The sequence below is a fragment of the Rhinolophus sinicus genome, linkage group LG03 (assembly GCF_036562045.2).
Source record: "Rhinolophus sinicus isolate RSC01 linkage group LG03, ASM3656204v1, whole genome shotgun sequence".
NCBI classification, from domain to species: domain Eukaryota; kingdom Metazoa; phylum Chordata; class Mammalia; order Chiroptera; family Rhinolophidae; genus Rhinolophus; species Rhinolophus sinicus.
In genome coordinates, this window is record NC_133753.1 from 43,962,212 (window position 1) to 43,987,487 (window position 25,276).

At 38.0% G+C, this 25,276-nt stretch overlaps 1 protein-coding gene and 1 long non-coding RNA gene across 5 annotated transcripts in view; one reads left to right on the forward strand and one right to left on the reverse strand.

The window, feature by feature from the left end:
* Positions 1–25,276, reverse strand: part of IQCH (IQ motif containing H) — a 184,537-nt gene that overhangs the window by 145,873 nt on the left and 13,388 nt on the right. For all 4 annotated transcript variants that reach the window (XR_012494698.1, XM_074327525.1, XM_074327523.1 and 1 more), the window contains exon 4: positions 10,299–10,410. Coding sequence is in view for 3 of the 4 variants with exons in the window: in XM_074327525.1 (XP_074183626.1) it covers positions 10,299–10,410 (112 nt within the window). In the remaining variant the exon portion in view is untranslated. The remainder of the gene's footprint in view (positions 1–10,298; positions 10,411–25,276) is intronic.
* The window catches only part of LOC141570566 (uncharacterized), a 75,531-nt gene that overhangs the window by 45,606 nt on the left and 4,649 nt on the right, over positions 1–25,276 (forward strand). Inside the window, exon 7 of the long non-coding RNA XR_012494700.1 lies at positions 2,863–2,945. This is a non-coding gene — a long non-coding RNA (uncharacterized LOC141570566). The remainder of the gene's footprint in view (positions 1–2,862; positions 2,946–25,276) is intronic.

The window sequence follows — 25,276 nt, forward strand, 5'->3', positions numbered from 1 at the left end:
TTAGAACTTCGTAATCCTGGGATTATTGGCTCAGTGGACCAGAGCAGCTTTCTTAGTTTTATGTTCTATCAACTTTGTGTGGCTAGAGGACTGGTGTAGGAAAGAAATGATCAAATACAGAATTATTGTTAAAACTGACATCAAAATTCAGTTGTTTTCTGCCCATTTTTACATTTCTGTGGCCCTGGACACAGGTATTTCTGGTAAGAAATTGAAATGTAAATAGAAATGAAGGGTTATAATATAAATTCTTTATTAGTTGGTTTCTAAAGCAATAGGAAAGATCCTTTAAAATGATTAATATTCTAATATTTACTATTTGGCACCAAACCACATGTGTACCAAAATAATCATATGTAGCACACATGATTTAATTTCCCTTTAAAGAACATATTAAACGAGTCTATATTTAAATAATATTAACATATCAAACGTTTTCATTGAAAATCACTACCAAATAGATTCATAACCTAAATTTGTCTCACAAACCATCTATAGAGTTTATAGGAAAATACTTATAAGCATAAGCTGCATTATGAAACTCAGTAATATGATTTTTCAAGAAAAACAATTATAGATTTTTTAAAAATTAATCATTCTATTAAGCAGAAAAGCATGCTCTGGAAGATGATCTTTTCTTTTCTTTCTTTTTTTTTTTTTTTTTTTACCAACAGTAAGATAGATATTAGAAATAATTTCTTGGTCAAGAAAAGACATCATCAATTTATTTGGTCTATGTGGAGTCACTAAACAAACTAAAGTTTGTATTCTTTCCTTTTGATAGTAATTACAAGCAGATATATCAAATGTGACTCTCATTTAGACTTTGGTTTGTAAGAACAAAAGTTATTATCAGAGCCAATTACTGTTTTACCTACATGGCTGCACAGAAGCAGGGAGCTCAATTTTCATCTCATCAGTGATTTTGTGGTATTTATTTTATTACTATGCCCACAAAGCTACATAAGAAGGAAATAGCTTATGCTATTAAAACTAGGGTTTGAACATAAGAGGCTAGGGTTTCTTTTAGAAGAAATTCTGAATTAAAAACACTAGGCAGCGTGTAATGCCAGCTCCCTAGACATGGACAAACCATAAAATGACATACATCTGAGCAGTAGATCCCACACAGAGTAATCAAAATTGAAATGCTTCACAAGCAAAGTTGAGACAGGCTATTTACTAAGTTACAGTATTATCAGCATAACATTATTCTCAACAGTGTTTGCTACAAGTAATGCCTTCTAAAGTGTATATTGCTTAATATCATATTCCCACTGGTGAAGACATCTGCTGTTTAATCTCAAAACCAGAAAAAAGGAAAAGAATCCAGTCTCTTTTAACACTCTGATTCTTTCAACCACTATTACATTTAATGGAAGAACAAAAGACTCCAAGTCCTGGTTCAAGCCCTGTGCTCTAGATTTTTTATTTACAAAACTGGCTAATAACACCTACCTTAACAGCTGTTTGTGAGGTTTAAATGACTAATAATGGATGTTAAGTATCTTGCAGATTATAAAGTACTATTCAGAAGCCAACTTGAAAGGGGCTCGTACTGGTCAAAAAATAATGACTAGAATGGATAGAAACACTTCAAATATATAGAAACTTACAAGTTCTTAATAATATTTCCCCATCTCCCAAAAAACTTTAAATTGATAAAGTAATCTTAAAGTTGATAAATAGAAAGAATCAAGCATCTATCCTGCTTTTACTGAAAATCTATTTTTAAGATTCACCAAAGAGTTGATAAGGGAAAATTCTACAGATAGAGGCTAATAAAAATGAGTACAGAAGGAAAGATAAAGTTATAAAATCACCACTTTGCGATCCCTAATGAAATAATGTATTTAAGTAAACATCAATGGTTGCTAACACCATTAGGTGAAAAGCGGGGAACTATGAAGGGTAGATCAAGCTGGTAATACTTGCACTCACTGATCAACCGTCACATCATTAGAAGAGAAAAAAGAATTTGCCTCTTGATGTGCTACTATAAAAAGAAATACACAGCACCACCTATGAAGCATCCAAAAAGATGTTACCTGAATCTGATCAAGCTTCTAGATAAAATTACTAACTTACAAGTATAAAAAATACTAGGGACAGAGGAACATGTAAAATGACACTATAAGATTGCAATCAGGCAAATCCAGACTCTGGGGAAAAACTTATATGAAAAATGATCTGGTTTCTTCAACCAATAAATAACTTTTTTTTTTTTTAAACGAGGGAAACTGCTATCGATAAAATGAGTTACAACTGCAATGTGTGGACCTTGTTCACATCCTGATTCAAACAAACAGCAGTAGAAAGACAATTTTAAGACAAATGGAAAACTGAACATGGACTGGAAATAACAATATAAATGCATTTCTTAATTTGTTAGGTGTGATCATGTTTTTTTTTAAATCCTCATCGGACGTATTTAAAAGTAAAAATGACATGATGCCTGGAATTTGCTTTAAAAGACTTCACTAAAACCAATAGAGGGAATAGATGAAATAAGAATGGTAAAATTGTAGTAACTGCTAAAGCTGGGTGATGGTTACATGAATTGCATTTTATTTTTGTGTCTATTCAAAAATAAATTTTCTTCATGAAAAGTCATATTTGAAATTGAAGTGTTATTAAAATGTAATTATTCATATTTTATTATCATTTCAACTGTTACATTCTATGCTCTAGATATCCCCTCTCTCCTTCCTACCCGGGGTGTACAGGGATCAACAATCACACATCACTTAGCTCCAAATCGTTCCTAAACAGTCCAGCTGCCACCTGACGGCCTCAGGTTGACAAAACCTTGCGACCTAACTACTATTCAGATGTGCTCATACTGTTTTCTGATTCCTACAGGAGTTGAATTGGAAAATAAGAGAAAGTTTGGGGACAAAGCTAACATTTATTCAGCTCCCATTTTGTGCCAGGCACCATGGTAGGTGAGTGTTGTCATAATCTGCCTGATTTATTTTAGTCGTTAAAATGACAAAAAGGAGTATGTGATAGTATCACTATTTTACCAATGAAGATCACTGGGTAAGTGATTTCTCAAGGTCATGCAAGCCACAGGTGGGGAGTTAGGACTTGATTTATTTCTCTGTCTCCAAAGTCTCTTTCCATGATAACACGCTGCCACATTATAAAGAAATGTTAGTTGATACACTCTTAATTCAACTTCCTGTCTCTCTATCAGATCCCTCACTCTCTCTCTAATACCCACAGGCACTGCTTTGGTCAATGCCCTCATTGATTATTATGTAGACCTCTGTAATGGCCTATAAGATGGATCTCCTTGCCTATAGTCCATCCTCTGCATGACCTCCAGAGTTACTGAGCCTCTGATCACTAATTGAAATATATCTCTGAACTCTTTAAAATCCTCTAATAGTTTTCCTTAGGATGGCATGAGCTGGCCTCTTCCTTATTCCAGATTCCCATAAGTGCTCTAAATAAAATACACAGGCTAATGGGATAGAGAATACCTTAGACAGCCTCTTGGAAGAGATGACAATTATACTGAGACCTGTAGTCATGCAAAGATCTGGGAATGACTGAAGAGTGAAAAATTAATAATTAATGAGGGGAGAGCTACAAAAGCTAAGGTCTTAATAAGATGCTGACCTTAACATGGGAAGGCACACCTCTTCCATTATGACAAGGGAGAAGTCATCATGTATAAATCCAGACAGAACAATTGATAAATTTGATAATGGGAAGGTTAGGATTAACTTTCTCTGCACATAACTAAAAACTGGAAAAATATTGCCTAAATAAGACAAAACTGACTCCTTTCATGTGTATGAATTCCAGAGACAGGCTGTTCAGAGTTGCTTTGGAAGTCCATGAAGTTGCTAGGAGCCAGGCTCCTTCCAGCTTAGCATTCTGCTGTCCCTAATGTAGTATCCCTAGTATTAGATGGCTGCTCGAGGTCCAACCTCCTAGTATTAGATGGCTGCTCGAGGTCCAACCATCACAGCCTCAGTCCAGGGAACTAACCATTTCTGCCACAAGCATGTAATCTAATCTAGCTCAGGAGGAAAAGGATAATCGACAAAAGTGATAAATAGTGAAATAATGAGGGGCCAACATGTTGAAGGTCCTTACAGTGTTGAAGAATTGTTGGAAGAGCATATCGTGCGAGCTGGCAGACTAGGACACGGAGGTCAGAGACTGCTGTGCCTGAGACAGACTGGATATACTTACTATTAGAACAAAGCCCAGGCGTTAGGTATACACCCCTAGCCCTTCCAGAGCATTTTGTTCCCCAAACTGCTATTGCTGCACTCACCATACTACCTGTAAAATGCCTGTCTACAGAATATGAGTTCACACGGCACTGAGATTTACATCTCCAGCGCATAGCACCCAGTAGCATTGAAATGAAAATATTTGAGAAAATGAAATAACACGTGATGAAAGACGTATTTGGTAGTACTCTGTTTGTGTTATTCTTACCATATGCCACAATGACACAATCATCAGATTCATAGCACTAGTGTGCCCAAAGAAGCATTCCTATTTGTGTGGCACATGGGCCAGTTACTAACTCCATGACATCCCTTCCTTTGCTGCCACTAATTGCATGAGTTCAGAGCCAGGGAACGATGACTCCCCTGCATGCCCAGAAGGTAGCATCTCCTGGTAAACCAGCAAGAAAGGCACGACAAATTTCAGATGCTACCTTTGAAATGTTACAGAAGCATGGAATACCATGTAACAAAATTCAGGTAATCTTTGCCATCACAGTAACTAGATGAGGCTTCTGGAAAGGGTGCTATGAGTCAAAAATCTGTAGTTAATTGAATCTTTTCCTGGAAATAATGTTATTAGAAGATATTGTCCTCAGGGCCTATTTTTGATGCCTGGTTTTTATAGACATAACCCTACATACCATGCTTAATCATCTGTTCCATTAGCTATAACTTATGTACAATGTAAAGTATAAAGCTCTTTAAAGTGTTTATGTAAACCAATTGAATGGGAACCAATTACAGTAAAACAGTATTGCATATGATAGAGTATTGTAATGTATTATCCATAATTCTAATGTGGCTTCATAATTGCCACATTAGTATTACTGCAACAAATCAGAAAGAAAAAGGTCGCTTTTATCAGGAGCATTGCACTGAGAAATTTCGTTGGGACAGTTTAAAGGGAAAAATTTGAGGATAATTCTGGGGATAGTTAGAGCCATTTGTGGACAAAACCATGAATCTGTTCTGCTGGGGTTCTTTTTTTGTTTTGTTTTGTTGTAAATTTCTTTGTGGCAAACACAGGAAGGGAGCTAGAATTTTTGTATTTTTAATAGTTGTGAGGAAAAGCCAGGACTTTGAGGTCAAATAGACCTGAGTTCGAATCCCAATTCTCTCATTATTTAATTTTAAATTAATATCATTTCTCATCCTCAGTTTCCTCGTCTGTAATATGGGAATAACAATAATTCCTTCCCTCAAAATGTTGTGAGGATGAGACATGATTTCATCATGGCTAACACAGGCTCCTAAATGGTCTCCCTGCTTCTGTGATTGTCCTCTGACATATTTTCACCACAGCAGCCAAAGTGACCCTTTCAAATTGCAAATCAGATTATAATGGTTCTCTGGTGAAAATCCTCCTGGATTCCCATCTCACTCAGAGTAACAGCCGCAGTCTTCACCATGGTCTCTATGATCTGGCCCCTCCTACTTTTCCTCCTCTCTCCTCCTCGCCCACCCCTCTCCAACTTACTTGCCCTTCACACTCCTAATTCAGGGTCTTTGCACATTTCTTCCTCTGCCTGGATGCTCTTCTTCCAAATAGCCAAGTGACTTGCTCTGTCACACCCACCAGATTTCTGTTCAAGTGTCACCTTATAGGTGAGACCATCCCAACACCCCTTTCTCCTGCAGCTTTTCTTTCACCAACTAATATACTATAGATATTTACTTTTCAAATTGTTTTTTGTTTTCCTAATGCCTACCCCCACACCAACTAGAATGTAAGCTGCATGAGAGCAGAGGAGTTTGGCTGATGCCTAAAATAGTGCCTGGCATACTTGTATTAGGTGCATAGTAGTGGTTGACCAGTATTCTTCAACAAATCATAAGAAGAATTAACACTTAAATACCACTCACCACATATGGGGCACTGTTATAAGCAAGTACATGTGTTAACTCATTTATCCTTACAACAGCCCTATGAGGTAGGTAGGTACTATCATTATGCGTAGCTTGCCGATGAGAAACTGAGGCACAGAGGTTAAGTGACTTGCCACAGTACAGGTAGTAAGTGGTAGGGCCAGGATGGGAACCCACACTTCTAATACTCTAGGCTGGGTGCTATCTAAGTACTGCTTACAGCAACAAACAAAGCAGAGTGTCTCTGCTTTAGATTAACAGAGATGTTAAGAAATAAAATAATCAAATGCAATGGATAACTCTTGGTCTATCCAGGTCTGGATAAAAGAGCAGTGGAAGCCATTTGGGGGATAATTAGGAAAATCTGAGTATCAGCTGGGTATTATATTCAAGAATTACTGTTAACTTTTTTAGGTGTGATAATGGTATTGTGGGTAAACAGGAATATGTTTATTTTTAAAGATGCATGTTAAAGCATTAAGGGGTTTGATAGTCATTAGGTCTCCATTTTAAAACACTTCAGTGAAAAATAGGTTAACAATTGTTAAATCTAGGTTGAAGGAGAAATGGTTACTCATATACTATTCTTGGTTTATTTGAATATTTTAATAATAAAAAAGGTTTTTAAAAAGCTATGGAGAAAGAGAAATATATATTTTAAAAGTCACTGCTCTCATGGAGCTTACATTCTAATGAGAAGACAGAGCTCACAGTGATTGGCTTATTGCTGGCCTTCTCTTCTCTCTACTCTGTTCTGTAAAATCCAACTGCCATCTTATGAGCAAAATTTTCCATGCTGATGTTAATAAGCAGGCATTTTCCCGCCAAATCACGTCGTAACGCGGGGCTTTTTTGACATTTTCTCGCCAAAATTAGACTTTCCGTAAAATATTCATATCTTTCGATCTATGTGATATTTTTCTATGAAACTTTCAGTGTTTTAGTTTAAAAAGAGGTCTCTATTTATTTACTTTGCAAAATTTTTGCCGGTTCCAACTAGAGGCGATATGACGAGTTTACTTGTTTCCCGCAAAAAATGTTAAGAGAGGTATAAGTCACAGTGAAAATCTGTGAAGCAAGACTTACTTGCCCTGACGTTTTCCATCTTTCATCATATTATTCCTCATACTGTCAAAAATCCTCAAAACTTTAGTTTTGGTCAAATTTTGGAAAACATTTTCTCAATTAGATCTCAATTCACAATATTAAGATTCTTCCGATCTAAGACACACGGTTGCATCATATTAAATCACAAGATTTGTTTGTTTGATTGCTAAAGCATCCATTTTTATGGAATTAGTATCGGGAATAACTCTCAAGCACTGAAATGGCTTTATTTTCCCTGTCCCACAAACATATCAACTATATCATGCTTCTAAGTTGGTCCTTTGATGTAAATAGTTTAGAAATTTCTAGTTGAAATTGCCTTCAGACCTAACTTGCCATATACAAGGCATACAACAAGGAAATCAAATACACTCTTGTCTTGGCCCATATATAAGCTTTCTCCTTCTCTTCCTCCCTCTTCCTTATCTTTGGTTGTTTTTTTTTTAAAGTAATTTTTTTTTTAATTGGGGAATATTGGGGAACAGTGTGTTTCTCCAGGGCCCATCAGCTCCAAGTCGTCCTTCAATCTAGTTGTGAAGAACGCTGCTCAGCTCCAAGTCCAGTGGCGGTTTTCAATCTTTAATTGCAGGGGGCACTGCCCACAATCCCATGTGGGAATTGAACCGGCAACCTTGTTGTTGAGAGCCCGTGCTCTAACCAACTGAGCCATCCGGTTGCCCCATCTTTGGTTGTTTTTATTTCAAACCCTTTCCTTGACTGTTATGAGTACATGAGCCCAAGGTGCCCCAAAGAGAGGTAGGGCTGGTGTTGATTGGGAGCTAAGATGTACTATTAAGAAAAGCCATCAGAATATGGCTTTTTCAAATGTAAAAGAAAATTAATAAACAATTCTTAATTATGATTCTTAATTTCAATTGAGCAATTCCCAATGGTTTGTCTTTTAAGTTTTTTGGTGTAAAATAGAATTCCAAAAACAGCTATCGACTTTGGATAAGGAGAGCTTACAGAAGCAACTGGGGTTTACCTAGTTTAAAAGTGTGGCCGTGGGCAATTAAAGATGGTAATATCCCAGTTGGATTTCACAACTACTTAATAATACAAGCTTTTAAGTTGGTGTGGTAAGCTTGCCAGAACAGCTGGCAAAACAGCACTGTTTGTCATTGACTTTACAATGCAAAATTAGGGCTCTTTTGTGTCAGCGGTTATGCATTTTTAAGTAGATGTCAATGATATTAGAAATAAAACAACAATAGGGATCCAGGCCCTGGAGATAAAATCAGGATGTGAAACAGTCCTTGCTCCTTTCTAAATGAAGCTCACCCATGCTCACAGCATTTAAAAGAAGCTAGAGGTTATACTCAGCACATAAGATTCCTCATCTTTATAATCATTTGCGAGGATTCAGAACTCTTTGGGAAAAATAAACTTCTGGCCATAGTTTTATTTTGTTCTGGAATAATAATAGCAACTACACATTCTACACCAGACATAATTTCTGATATTTTATTTCATTGTCCTTATAAACCAGAGACCTCCAATATTGCACTTGAGGGCAACTGGGGTGCTCCTGAGATTTTTTGGCAAAATAATAAAAATTTAACTGAAGCAAATACTTAATAGTAAGGAAGGTGAGAAGTTTAAGCTCCCTTCAGCACAGCGTTCTCTTTTATCTTCATTAAAGCCTTTATTATTACCTGGTATTTTCTTATTGATAATCTGTCTCCCCACAACTATTAGGCTGGTACAAAAGTAACTGCGGTTTAAAAGGTTAAAAAAGGCAAAAACTGCAATTACTGTTGCACCAACCTAATGGAATGTAAGCTCTACAAAAGCAGGGATCAGGTCTGAATTCTTCGCCCCAGCATGCCTTTAATAGTCCTTGGCACACAGTAAGAAAATGGCTGAACGAACCCAATGTGACAAGTACAATGACAAAAGTCAGAGCAGGCTGCTTTGGGAGTGCAGAGGAGCCTGGACTTATGATATTTCACATGGGGATGAGAAGTCACTGTGGTGGTTTCACTTATTCATTCAACAAACATTTGTTGCGAGTCCCCTGCCATTAAATAGCAATGAACAAACTGACATGGATCCTGCCCTCATTAAGCTTATAATCCAGTAGGAAGACAGACATTTTTTTTAAATCATACAACTCAATATCTAATTACAAATTGTGGCAAGTGTAATGAAGGAAAAATACAGGCTAACACAAACAGTTATGAAAAGGGTACCACGTGTTCGCGGCACAACTCTGAATATACTGAAAACCACTGAATTGAACACCTTTTAAAAGGGTGAATGTTATGGTATATACATTATATCTCAATGAAGCTATTATTTTTAAAAGGGCACCATGGTGGTTAAGAGGACAGCTCTGGATCCCCCCATATGTCTGGGTCCATAATCCTGGCTCTGACATTTACCAGCTGTGTTGTCTTGGCCAACTTCTTTAACATTCTGTACCTTGGTTTCTTCATTAATAAAATGAAGATAATAATAACGCCTCCTAGGATCATTCTGAAGGTTACACAGTTAATATTACCAGAGCACTGACAACAGTACCTGGTACCCAAAAGAGGTGAGCTATTACTACGTTGGGGGAATCAGGAAGGGAACAGGAATCAAACTGAAAGAACGCCCCCAGGAGGCAAAGGCAGAAACCTCTTGAGCTCTAGTCCTTGCCACCTGGAAACTTTCCTTCTAGGGCTCTGTTTAAAAATGTGAAGGCATTCTGTTTTGATTTCCTTTGCTTTCTGAACAAAGCTCTTTTGTCATAGAAATTGACCATGCCATGAAAAAAACAATGACATGTTTTCTCATTTAGATATAAAGCAAATTTCCTTCTTTTACTCTTAAAATTTTTCTCTAACAGCTTTATTGAGATATAATTCATACACCTTAAACTCACCCTTTAAAAGTGTACAATTCAATGGTGTTCAGTAGATTCACAGAGTTGTGTAGCCATCACTACGATCTAATTCCAAAACATTTTCATCATCCCCCCAAAACATTTGATACGCATTAGAGGCCACTCGGCATTCTCCCCTCCTCCCAGCCACTAATCCACACTAATCCACAATCTATCTCTATGGATTTCTCTATTTCTACCTTTATTCTTGGAAAGGCATGTGGAAATGTACTGTGCTGGGGTTGCCAAAGTTTACACTCAGATTCCAGAGGGAAAATAAATGATTTCTGATCAAGTACAGCTGGAAGCAACCTAAGGGGGAAAAAAAGAATTTAAAATCAAATTTGCTATCTTAAAAGCTTCACAACTTGCAATTTAAAAACAATGTGTCTTAATTAAATTAGATTTTACAGGAAATATTCTATTGGTAATTACAATAAATTAGACCAATCTTTAGCATTTTCACCACTATAAAACTGTATTTGTAAGAAAAAAAACACTGCACTTGTTCATTAAGCATAAAAACTTCTGAGTCTAATAATGATCATTAAAGTATTAATAGAAAGCTCTATCTCTGGCTGAGTTTATGTGTATATGACTCGCAATTGACAGAATTACTACACTATAAAACATTTGTTGGTAAAAAATATATATAACAGGCTGTATTTTTGTTTAATAAAACCAAATCACAGGGTAGCCAATGTTAAATATATTTAAAATACTGGTCACTAGGCAGTTTATACTTACATCCTTTAAACCTCTACTATTTTATATGATTGCAAAGATTTAAGGATCAAAGTTGGTTAAAGGTCTTCCTTATTAATCAGTTCCACGGGAGAGCAACGTAAAACAAAATAAAGTTGTAAAAATGAGTATATGCATATCTTAAAACTTTTCATTTGAAAGCAGATTCCAGTTCTTTAAAATGGTCAATATAATTAAGATCAATAAAACTCAACCACCAATGACTCAATCTCTTGATTCTGTGGTGATGCCCACTTTGGTAAATTATTATTAGAAAACAATTTGTGCACTTCTTGTTCCACCCCAATATGTGAGGAGCTTGGAGGTAATCACTCCCAACCTTACAGCAAAGGAAAAATATGAAGATATCAAAAAACAACTCTTCTTGGATCCATCAGAGAATTTAGATCACAGGGAGAACTGCTGCCCTGAAAACTGGAGAGAGAGGCGAATAAAGGCTTAGAGCAGAAGCCTGCTGCTGGAGCCAATACCGTCAACAGCTCTTAAACTCTATCCATGAATCACTGGAGGCTCAGCGTGGCTGAGTTTGAAGGTTAAAAACTCTGAGAGGCCAAGTCTTAGAGGGGCCCCGTATTTTCATGAGTTTTACCTCCAGGAGCCCCACCATGTTCTCACAACAAAGGTCAGAGAAAAATCCCCTTCTTCTACAAGCATGGAGGAGGGACAAGAAACCATTTCAAAATACCCCCAGAGAGTTTTATTCTTTGTTCTCTGTAATGAAGGCAAGCTCTCAAGGAAAACTATTTTACTAAAGCCTTGTGTGACCTGAAGAAGGTCAGTTAGCTAACCCCAGCCTCCTCTAGTCTTCCTGTCTAACCTAAGGGGGAAAATGCTGAGGAAAACATGTGAAGGTAACAGTCCAGCGACACAGACCCACCAAAAAACTGAGACCTAATCATAGGATTATCAAATGCTTCTCTCCAACAGATTACATCTTTAGAGCCTCTGCAAAACAGAGGACTACACATGAAAGAACTGCAAGACTCAGACTATTTTGGAAGGAATTTCTAGGGAAACCCAAAGACAACAGGGGAGACAAAACAGACAATGGAGGAAATTGAGGCCTCAGACACTTACAGGTACAGCAAATAGTAAACAGCACAACTCTGAGCCAGATATTACTTAACACATCAATAAAAAAAATGACAAGGCATGCTAAAAGTCTAGAAACAAAATAGTCTGAAGAGACAAAGTAAGCATTAGAATCAGATATGGATATAACAGAGATTTGGGAATTATCAGACCAGGAATTTAAAATAACTATGATTAATATGCTAAGGGCTCAAATGGAAAATGTGGACAACATGCAAGAACAGATGGGTAATAGAAACAGAGAGATGGAAACTCTAAGAAAGAAACAAAAGAAAATGCTAGAAATTAAAAAGTACTATAATAAATAAAGAATGCCTTTGATGGGTTTATCAATAGATTGGACATGGCCAAAGAAAGAATCAGTGAGCTTGAAGAAATGTTAATATAAACTCCAAAACTGAAATGTAAAGACAAGAAAAGAATAAACAAAGCAGAACAGAATGTCCAGGAACTGTGGGACAATTATAAAAGGTATAACATACTCGTAATGAGAATATCAGAAAAAAAGAAAGGACTAGAAGAAATATTTGAGAAATAATGGCTGAGAATTTTCCAAAATTAATGACAGACACTAAACTACAGGTCTAGTAAGTTCAGAAAATACAAAGTGGGATAAATGTCTAAAAACCTACACCTAGACATATCATATTCAAACTATGGAACCAAAGACAAAGGGAAAATCTTGAAAGAACACAGAAAGCAAAAAAAAACCTTACCTATGGAAGAACAAGGATAAGAATTATATTAAGCTTTTCTTCATAAACCATGCAAACAAGAAGAGACTAGATGAAATATTTGAAGAGTGGAAAGAAAAAACCCACTAACCTGGAATTCTGTATCCAGCAAAATCATCTTTCAAAAGTGAAGGGGAGGGGGTGACGTCATAGGAATGGCTGTAGCAGGGCGCACTTTTTGAGTTCTCCTCCGGATCTTATCACAAACGGGACATATATAACCCATCAAGGGACTCTCTGCTCATCACACAGAACAGCTAAGAGACTTGTGCAAGGATTACTTGAAGGTGGGCAAATTGGGCGAGCCGGGGAAGGGGGAAGGGAGCGCAGTGGAGACTCGGCCGGCATCTGCAGCTGGCTGTGGGGACGCAGCCCGCATCTGCGGCTATGGAAACGTGGCCTGCATCTGCAACGGTGGAAACACCGACGGCATCTGCAGCTGCAGAGACGTAGGGGATCCCAGGACAAAACAGAGAACACAAAAGCCAGGAAGTGGGCTCTTTCCCTGAGTCCCACAGCTGATCTCTCCCGCTGAGGGGGCAGCCAGTTGGGCCCTAGGTCGGACAAAGGACACAAACTCCATACCTGGGCCACTTCCCCCGCTCTTCCAATCCTACCCCCCCTTTCCAGAGATTTAAACTGGCCCCTGAACTGAGGAGTAGTGTCAGATTACAGAGGAGCCTTAGTGCTCAGGCTCTGGGAAGACAGGCGTGCAGCTCTGACCCAGGGAAGAGGCTGGGAAGAGTGTGATTTTTGCTGGGCTAGGAGAGAAGAGACTCCTCCACCCCAGCCACCACCTTTTCTGGCCTGCGGGAGGAGTGTGACATGGCTGGACTGGGAGAGCGAAGACCCTTCCATCCCCAGCCTCTAACCTTTCTGGCCTGCCTAGGGCAGGGCAATTACAACTGTGGAGGCACACCCCGAGATCAGCAGTAGGGGGCAGACGCAGCTCTGGGCTTTCAGCAGCTCAGAAATCTCCCGCCCGCCACACACACACACACACACACACACACACACACACACACGGAAGAAGTCTCCCCTAAGACTTCCCTAAGACTCCCCTAAGACTTCCCTAAGACTCCCCTGAGTCTCCCCTAAGACTCAGGAGAACTGGACACAGGGTTGGTGGTGCTACTCTCAGTGCGCATATGTGCAGGCAAGGGCAGAAACTGCACTGACTTTGTAGAAACTATCACCCAGACCCCTCAGCCCCACGCATCTAAATCTGCAGTCCCAGTGTCACTCTGGGTACCAGGTGACCGGCTCTGCCTGCACAACACACAAAGGACTCTTTGGTACAGCAGAGGACAACCTGGAGATTACTTGGTGGGCTTAAGCCAAGACTGGCACTGCTTGTTTTTTGTTTGTTTGTTTTTTGTTTTGTTTTGTCTTTATATCTTTGATATCTTTGCCTGTGTTGAGTGTGGGCTGTCGGTTGTTTTTACATGTGAATGTATTTTATTTTTTCTTTGTTGTTGTTGTTGTTGTTGTACTTGATGATTTGCTTTGTTCTGAAATTGCCCTACCAGGGCCCACCTTAAGAGGCACAAGATTCAACACATCCAGAGGCCAACTCCAGACCAAACCAGAGTACTACCAGGTTTGACCTACAAGTGACACACCCAGAGGGAATTCTCTACAGGCACAAGAGCCCGTAGAGGCCAAACCACATTTAAGTGGTCAACCCTGATGCAACAGAACACCCTGCGGTGGGCAGAGCCAAGTCTCACAACTAGTCAGCCTAGGAGTTAACCCCACCTACTCACAAGTGAAAAGCAATTAAAGATCTTCTTTAACAGGACAATATACACAACACAAGAGTCACATTTTGGAGCACACGCAGAGGAGAAGAACGAAGTAGTGCAAGTGAAATATAAAGGACACATACTACATAAGATAACCCAGCAAGAACTAAGAACTCTAGGGGATCTACCTAATACATTGAAGCAAACACAGAGAGTCAGCCAGAATGGGGAAACAAAGAAACATGTTACAAATAAAAGAACAGAGGAAATCTCCAGAAATGGAACCAAATGAAACAGAGGTAACCAACATATCAGAGACAGAGTTCAGAACACTGATGATAAGAATGTTTAAGGAGCTTAGAGACGACATAAAGAAGGATATAGAAATCATAATGAACAACCAGTTAGAAATAAAGAACACAATTACTGAAATAAAGAACTCACTTGAAGGAATTAACAGCAGGTTAGATGAAGCAGAGGATCGAATCAGCGACTTAGAAGACAAGTTAGCAGAGATCACCCAAACAGAACAACAGAAAGAAAAAAGAATAAAAAACAATGAAGATGGTTTAAGAGACCTCTGGGATAACATCAACATGTGCATCATAGGAATACCAGAAGGTGAAGAGAGGAAGCAAGGGATTGAGAACATATTTGAAGTAATAATGTCCGAAAACTTCCCTAACCTGATGAAGGAAACCAACATACAATCCCAGGAAGTGCAGAGAGTTCGAACCAGGATAAACCCAAACAGGCCCAAACCAAGACACATTATAGTTAAAATGGCAAAGGTTAAAGATGAAGAGAGAATCCTAAAAGCAGCAAGAGAAAGACAGAGGGTTACATACAAGGGAACTCCCATAAGACTATCAAATGACTTTTCTACAGAAACATTGAAGGCCAGGAGGGAGTGGCAGGAGATACTCAAAGTGATGGAAAACAAAGCCCTACAACCTAGATTGCTTTATCCAGCAAGGCTATCATTTAAAATTGATGGAGAGATAAAGAGCTTCCCAGAAAAGAATAAGCTAAAGGAATTCATTACCACCAAGCCAGCATTGCAAGAAATACTAAAAGGACTTCTGTAAATAGAAGAAAGATGAAAACAATCTAACTACAAATTTTAAAATGGCAATAACTATGTACCTATCAATAATCACTTTAAATGTAAATGGATTAAATGCTCCAATCAAGAGACATAGGGTGGCTGAGTGGATAAGAAAGCAAGACCCTTGTATATGCTGTATACAAGAGACTCACCTCAGATCAAAAGACACACACAGGCTGAAAGTGAAGGGTTGGAGTAAGATATTTCATGCAAATGGAAATGAGAAAAAAGCTGGAGTTGCAATACTTATATCTGACAAAATAGACTTTAAAATGAAGAACATATTAAAAGACAAAGATGGGCACTATATAATAATAAAGGGATCGATCCGACAAGAGGACATAACCCTAGTAAACATCTATGCACCCAACATAGGAGCACCTAAATATATAAAACAGATATTGACTGACATAAAGACAGAGATCAACAGTAACACTATCATAGTAGGGGACTTCAACACACCTCTGACAACAAGGGACAGGTCTTCCAGACAGAAAATCAATATGGAAACAACAGCCTTAAATGACACATTGGACCACTTGGATTTAATTGATATTTTCAGAGCATTTCACCCCAATGCTACAGAATATACGTTCTTCTCAAGCGCACATGGAACATTTTCCAAGATAAACCATATGTTAAGCCACAAAACAAGTCTTGATAAATTTAAGAAAATTGAAATCATACCAGTTGTCTTCTCTGACCACAGTGCTATGAAATTAGAAATGAAGTACAGGACAAAAACTGGAAGACACACCAATTCATGGAGGCTGAATAACATGTTACTAAATAATGAATGGGTCAACCAGGAGATCAAGGAAGAAATCAAAAGATATCTCAAGACAAATGAAAATGAAAACACTATGACCCAAAATTTATGGGATGCCGCGAAAGCAGTCCTAAGAGGGAAATTCATAGCATTGCAGGCCTACCTACAGAAACAAGAAAAATGACTAATCAACAGTTTATCTTCACACTTAAGGGATCTGGCAAAAGAACAGCAAAATAAGCCCAAAGGGAGTACAAGGAAGGAGATAATAAAGATCAGAGCAGAAATAAATGAAATAGAAACCAGAAAAACAATACAAAAGATCAATGAATCCAAGAGTTGGTTCTTAGAGAAGATAAACAAAATTGAGAAACCTTTAGCCAGACTCATTAAAAAAAAGAGAGAGGGGACCCAAATTAATAAAATCCGAAATGAAAGAGAAGTGACAACAGACACTGCAGAAATACAAAGAATTTTAAGAAATTACTATGAGCAACTGTACGCCAACAAATTTGACAATCTGGAAGAAATGGACAATATTCTAGAGGCGTACAACCTTCCAAGGCTAACTCAAGAGGAAACAGAAAACCTGAATAGACTGATTACCACCAGGGAAATTGAATCAGTAATCAACAATCTCCCAACAAACAAAAGCCCTGGACCAGATGGCTTTACAGGTGAATTTTACAAAACGTTCAAAAAGAATTATCACCTATTCTCCTCAAGCTCTTCCAAAAATCCAGAAGGAGGAAGACTCCCAAACACTTTTTATGAAGCCACTATCACCCTGATCCCAAAATCAGACAAAGACACCACAAAAAAAGAAAACTACAGGCCGATATCTCTAATGAACATAGATGCAAAAATCCTCAACAAAATATTAGCGAACAGAATTCAGCAATACATTAAAAAGATCATACACCATGATCAAGTGGGATTCATCCCTGGTATGCAAGCGTGGTTCAACATCCGCAAATCAATTAATGTGATACACCACATTAACAAAATGAAAAATAAAAATCACATGATCATATCAATAGATGCAGAAAAAGCATTTGATAAAATCCAGCAGCCATTTATGATAAAAACCCTTAAGAAAGTGGGAATAGAGGGATCATATCTCAACATAATAAAGGCCATATATGATAAACCCACAGCTAACATCATACTCAATGGGGAAAAGCTAAAACCATTCCCCTTAAGATCAGGAACAAGGCAAGGTTGCCCACTTTCTCCACTTCTATTCAACATAGTGCTGGAAGTTCTAGCCACAGCAATCAGACAAGATAAAAAAATAAAAGGCATCCAAATCTGTAAGGAGGAAGTAAAATTGTCATTATATGCAGATGACATGATACTATATAGAGAACCCTAAAGACTCCACCAAGAAACTATTAGAGGTGATAGATGAATTTAGTAAAGTAGCAGGATACAAAATTAATATTCAGAAATCAGTTGCATTTGTATATACCAATAATAAAACATCAGAAGGAGAAATTAAAAACAAATCCCATTTACAATTGCTTCAAAGACTATAAAATACCTGGGAATAAATTTAACCAAAGAAGTAAAAGATCTGTACTCAGAAAATTATAAGACACTGAAGAAAGAAATGAAAGAAGATACAAATAGATGGAAACACATACCATGTTCATGGATAGGAAGAATTAATATAGTTAAAATGTCCATACTGCCTAAGGCAATATACATATTCAACGCAATTCCTATCAAACTACCAACGACGTTTTTCACAGAAATAGAACATATAATCCTAAAATTTATATGGGACCATAAAAGACCCCGGATAGCCTCAGCAATCTTGAGAAATAAAAACAAAGTGGGAGGTATAACAATACCTGACATCAAATTATACTACAAGGCTACAGTAATCAACTGTTTTATGCCAGCACATGCAGTACAACAGCATGGTACTGGCATAAAAACAGACATGTAGATCAGTTTTACAGAATAGAGAGTCCAGAAATAAATCCCTGCCTGTATGGCCATTTAATCTACAACAATGGAAGCAAGAATGTATGGCGGGGTAAAGACAGTCTATTCAATAAATGGTGCTGGGAGACCTGGACAGACACATGCAAAAAAATGAAGCTGGACCACCTCCTTACACCATATACAAAAATAAATTCAAAATGGCTTAAAGATTTAAATGTAAGATCTGAAACCATAAAATTCCTAGAAGAAAATATAGGAAGAAACTTCACAGACATTACCCGGAGTAAGATTTTTACTGATATATCTCCTCACGCAAGGGAAGTAACAGAAAAAATAAACATGTGGGATTACATCAAACTAAAAAGTTTTTTCACAGCAAAGGAAACCATCAATAAAACAAAAAGGGACCCTACTGAATGGGAAAAGATATTTGCCAATGATATATCTGATAAGGGGTTAATATCACAAATTTATAAAAAACTCACTCAACTCAACTCCAAAGAAATAAACAACCCAATTGAAAAATGGGCAGAGGACATGAAGAGACATTTTTCTAAAAAGGACATACAGATGGCAAACAGACATATGAAAAAATGCTCAAACTCACTAATCATTAGAGAAATGCAAATAAAAACCACAATGAGATACTACCTCACCCCAGTCAAAATGGCTATCATCAATAAATCAACAAACAACAAGTGTTGGCATGGATGTGGAGAAAAGGGAACCCTTGTGCACTGTTGGTGGGATTGCAGATTGGTGCAGCCACTATGGAAAACAGTATGGAGGTATCTCAAAAATCTGAAAAGGGAACTACCTTATGATCCAGCAATCCCACTCCTAGGTATCTATCCGGAGAAATCCAAAATTCTAATTCAAAAAACTTTATGCACTCCTATGTTTATTGCAGCTCTATGCACAGTAGCCAAGACATGAAAACAACCAAAATGCCCATCGGTAGATGACTGGATTAAGAAACTGTGGTACATTTATACAATGGAGTATTACTCAGCCATAAAGAAGAAAGAAATCTTACCATTTGCAACAACATGGATGGACCTAGAGAACATTATATTAAGTGAAATAAGTCAGACAGAGAAAGACAAATACCATATGATCTCACTTAAATGTGGAATCTAAAGAAAAGAATAAGTGAATGAACTAATCAGAAACTGTTTTGGAGACTAAGAGGAAAAACTGAGGGTTGTTAGATGGGAGGGGTGTGGGGATAAGGGGGACGGTGAGGGAATTAGAAAACAGTCAGTAACCAGAAGATGTCCACGGGGTTCTGAAAATTAATTTGGGGAATGTAATCAATAATGTTGTAAAGATTTTGTAGGGTATCCGATGGACACTTGTCTCATTAGGGAGACCACCTCAAGGATGATGTAGATGCCTGATCACTGCACTGTACACCTGAAGCTGAAGCTGAACAATAATGAATGTCAACTACAAGTTTTTATATATATATATATATATATATATATATATATATATATATATATGTAGTTACAAGAAGCGGAGTACAGCATTAGGAATAGAGACAGTGGAAATGTAATGGCTCTGTGCGATGTCAGAGGGTTAGTGGATGGGGGAGGGGGTTCACACAATGTGAGGGATATAAAAGATAAATGTCTAAGTATTACTTTGTCTTGTGCACCTGAAACTAAAAAAAAAAAAAAAAAAAAAATTATCTAATACCTTAAAAAAATAAAAAAGTGAAGGAGAAATAAACCTGTCCTCAGACAAACAAAAACTGAGGGAATTTGTTGCAGAGACCCGTCTTGCAAGAAATGTTAGAATGTCAGAGAGAAGGAAAACGATAAAGGTCATTTACGCAATATATGAGGCAAAAAGAACATACAGGGACCTCACCACCATGTTCTTCCTTGTGCCCCAAGGTCCCACCTCCTTCTCTCCACCCTTCAAAGCCTTCTTAAGTTTGTTTTATATGTAATGGCCAGGGTTCTTTGAACAAACTTATATAGAAATTCCTGAATATCGGTCCTTATTTCCTAGGATAAATTCCTAGAGGTGACAACTACTAAATTAAAAAAACCTTCTCACATATGTTGAAAAATTGCCTTTAAGAACTTTGTGCTGATTTATACCTCTACCAGTAGTATAAAAGTCTGGCCATCCTGCTGCCCCCTCATGAGCACTGAGTAGTAGAGTGGTGTAAGGGATCTGTTTTGCTCATTCGTAAAGAAAAGGTAGTAATACGTCATTTAATTTACATTTTTCTGGTTTACCGGTGAGATTAAACATTTTAAATATCTTTTTACATATTTACTCGTTATTTGCATTTCTATCTCTGTTGATGTCCTTTAGTCAATGTCATTTTTTTTTATTGTCAAGAGCTCCTTGTATTTAAGAATATCAGTAATTTTTGTATCATATCTGCTGCAAATGTTTTTCCAGTTGTTATTTTTTATGTTTTGACTACTATTTTAAAATTTATTTTTTGTCTAAAAAAATTTCAACCCACAGAAACACTGAAAGAATAGTGAGCACCCAAATACTCTTCCCCTAGATTCCCACGTGTTAATGTCCTGTTGCCCGTGCTTCATCTCTATCTCTGACTAGAATGTAGTCAGATTCTCCGTAAGGGGGATGTGTGTACTGCTTTGTAAGAACCCAGAAGAGATTGGCTCCAAGGTGCTTCAATAATTGAGCGAAATATACGTATTATCTAATTTACTCTCACCATTGAACAGAAACCTCTCTTCTTTCGCTTTGTTTCTCACTATTATATATTTGCTTTGTTCTTGCTTCCCCCCCCCCCCAAACGCTAGCACAACAGCATCTAAAGTGAAGGTTTCTGTGCAGTTCTGATATTGTTGGTTCAGACGGGAGTCACCTTCCCAGTGTCAACAAGCAAAGCCTTGTCGTTAAGAACAGTGTGAGCAGAAACCACAAGCAATAAAATCGGGGAAAGCCAGCAATGAAAGGAAGAGGAACCACACTCTGACAACAGAAGAAGAATCATTGCCAAAGTGGGGTAACAGTGAAACCTATTTTGAAAACAATGCAGAAGCATTTTGAGCTCCTCGGAGAAAATATGCCACTTTTGATAATGTCCTTATCATTGTTTTCTGAATGACTGCTAAGAAAATCTTTCATTTACCAGCATCCGTTATTATCACTTTGTGTACATACTGGGTTTTGTTTCTACTAGACAAAACTACCAGATTTTCCCCTTGAGCAATACTTGCTTAAAAGGAAAACTGTCTTGCGCCCTCCACAACTAAGACTGAAAGAACAACTTGAAGCTGAACAGAACCCTCCACAACTAAGATTGAAAGGACAACAACTTGACTTGGAGAAAAGTCCTGGAAGTGCACACTGTTCCCCAATAAAGTCCTGTTCCCCTTCCCCAATAAAAAAAAAATCTTAAAAAAAAAAAAAAAGGAAAACTGTCTTTTGTGAAAACTAGGCTCCCCGTCCTTCAGGCAGCTCTGGTGTAGGAGAAGGTCGCAGATTGAAGACGCGTGACTGGACTTGAATCTGGACCTCACTGTTGATCACCTACATGGCCGAGGACTGGTGGGAGCCTCAGCTTTCACATCTTTAAAAGAAAAGGGTAAATATATACCTCATAGGTTTAAAGAAAAAGTCCTTTGCAAATTGTCAAGCGTACTGAAAATACTGACGATGATGAAATTCATGAGGATGATGATTACTGTATGTCTGTTCTAAATCATTTTTAAAGGTATATCCAGGGATAGTTTTCATTTGGCATGAATTGTCCCAATAGCCTGAGTTTCCATAGGCAGAATGAAGCCCCATCCATCTGAAAAGTGTTGATTCTCATTTGCTCGTAGGAACTGTGCTCTGCTGTCAAAGGAGCAACAGAAATCTAGTCCTTACTACATGCTACCCTTCTCAGAAGGAGTTGCTGCCCTGAACTTTGGCCTCTGACGCTCCATCAGCCTCACCGTTGGAGCAGACATTGGCAGTCCTACCAGCCTGACCACCAGGCCTCACTCCTGGCTCCATCCCACTGTAAGAGGCTTTACTCCTTCATTGCATCCGAGCAGCAGAATTTCCGGGACCAAGCTCTTAATCCTACAGAGGCAGGTCTCTGTGTGGCCCCAAGAAGATTGGCTCCAGGGAGTCATGCTTGTCCCTGGGATTCCAAGCACACATTGTCTGCATTAGGAATACCAAGAGTGTTTGTTAAAATGCAGACTCCAGCACCCCATCTGGGAAACAGTGAAAGAGGACTGCAAACCACTGTTCCAGAACCATCATTCTTGACCTGTGTCTATCAAGCGGGATTCCCACATAACAAGTGATACTTAAGACATGGCCATTGGTCGTGTGAAGAAAGTATAAGAGTTTCTATTTACGTAAAATAAGAAATATATACAGTAAGAAATAAAAATAAGAAGTTATTTTGTACTGCTATTTAATATTCAGCTTGTCCCTGGGTCCCTCAAGTGGTCATATCACCTGCAGTTCTGGAGACCACCTGAGAGTGGGAGATACAAACCACACAGGCATAAACTTTGGGTCCAGCGCTGGTACATTTGCTTTCAAAGCATTAGAATGGACTTCAGTTCACTCATGCAGTGAGTTCATGGATTATATTATTTAGTTTTACCTAAACTAACCCTGAAAAAAAATGGACAGGTGTCTTTAAAAGAGTCTTGCCAAAAAAAAAACCCCCAAAAGCACTGTATTTTGGAAGATAATGATACTAGCAAGCATCAGTGAAAAACAAGAAAATGGCAAAACTGACACTTCTACTCCTAACATGAGCTTCTCTTGAGCCACATTTGAAAGTGAAAATTATGATAATCCAATTGAACTTCTGAAAAGTCAGCTTTCCCCTCACACCCCCAAACTTAAAAACTGTCCAGAAGACTAACTGAAATGTGGCCTTACATCTAACCAGCATCAATGTGGCATCTCACCTAAGTGTGGAAGGAATTTGGGGATATTAGCCACAGTCAGTATAAAGTCATCATGATTAACAAGATTAAAAAACTAGAACATTATAATAACCATTTTTTAGCAAGAGAAAAATTTTGTGCTGCGCTTGTAAAGTAAAAAAAATATTTTGTGCTGCTGATATTATTGTGTTACACAGGAAAGATAGGATCCAAGGACCACTGCTGGGAGACAGCTCCAAGCCCCAGTGATCTTCCTTAACTTTTCCAGACCCCAATAATGGCCAAGAGCACTCATGCTTTGGCAAAGGAGAACTGTACAAGCAAAGGTCTCTGCCAGAACTTTTCTGTTTGCTGCAGTTGCTACTTAGTTTGCTCTTTTCAGCTATCATAACCTGCAAACCTACAGCCCAGACTCTCCGTTCTTTCCACAATGAGGGGACAACGAGAAAGCAGGAGACAGGAGAGCTTCCATTACATTTGGTGAAGACTCTGTTCTCCTGTTTATCCACCCCCACCATTCTGAGGCTTTCCTGCTTGCTGTTCGTGTGTTCCATCCTTTGGCCACACACTATCTCTACCTACTACAGATCTCCTTGCTGCCATCTATATAGGCCTCCATTTTGCCTTGTTGGACTCTCTTGATTTTGAACTAAGAGTCTATATAAATTGGTAAAGTAACCTTCAATATTTTCTTCTCCAAGAATCCCTTTTATTATGTCCCTTACAGTTTCTTTGTTTTAAAAGATTATGTATATTAACCTATGTATTTGCGGGCCACACTTTTACTCCCAAATTTAGAAATCAAAGATATAAATGGCTGAAAACCAGACAGACGAAGGAAGGATTGCCTCTACCAAGGGATGATGGGTGCCTTCATGTGGAGGAAACAGAGACAGGTACAACATAACCCCAAGGCTCTGTTCCCCACTACTAAGTCCTGGGACTTGTCTGCCTATAGATTTCCACAGTCATTTCTGAAACTTGACCTTACTGTCTCATATTATTCACTTATGCTTGATATAGCAGGTCATCAAATAGCGTCATTTTTTTTAAATTAAAGTTTATTGGGGTGACAATTGTTAGTAAAGTTACATAGATTTCAGGTGTACAATTCTGTAATACATCATCTATATATATCACATTGTGTGTTCACCACCCAGAGTCAGTTCTCCTTCCATCACCATATATTTGATCCCCCTTACCCTCATCTCCCACCCACCACACCCCTTACCCTCTGGTAACCACTAAACTATTGTCTGTGTCTATGAGTTTTTGTTTCTTCATTTGTTTGTCTTGTGCGTTTGTTGTTTTAAGTTTTATATACCACATATCGGTAAAATCATATGGCTCTCTACTTTTTCTGTCTGACTTATTTCGCTTAGCATTATAATCTCAAGATCCATCCATGTTGCTGCAAATGGTACTATTTCATCTTTTCTTATGGCAGAATAATATTCCACTGTGAAAAAAAAATATTCCACTGTGTATACATACCATAACTTCTTTATCCATTCATCTATTCATCTATCCATGTCTTGGCCACTGTAAATAAAGCTGCAATGAACATTGGAGCACATATATCTTTATGGATAAATGTTTTCAGATTTTTTGGGTAGATACTCAGGAGAGAGATTGCTGGGTCATACGGTAATCCTATTCATAATTTTTTGAGGAACCTCCACACTGCCTTCCTTAGCGGTGCACCAGTCTGCATTCCCACCAACAGTGTATGAGGGTTCCTTTTTCTCCATAGCCTCTCCAACACTTGTTACTATTTGTCTTGTTGATGATAGCCATTCTGACTGGGGTGAGGTGATACCTCATTGTGGTTTTTATTTGCATTTCGCTGATTATTAGTGATGTTGAGCATTTTTTCATATGTCTATTAGCCATTTGTATGTCCTCTTTGGAGAAATGTCTCTTCAGGTCCTCTGCCCATTTTTTAATTGGATTGTTGGTTTTTTTGTTGTTGAGTTTTATGAGTTCCTTATATATTTTGGATAATGGCCCCTTATTGGAGGAGTTGTTTGCAAAAATCTTCTCCCATTCGGTGGGTTGCCTCTTTATTTTGTCAATGGTTTCTTTTGCTGTGCAGTAGGTTTTTAGTTTGATAT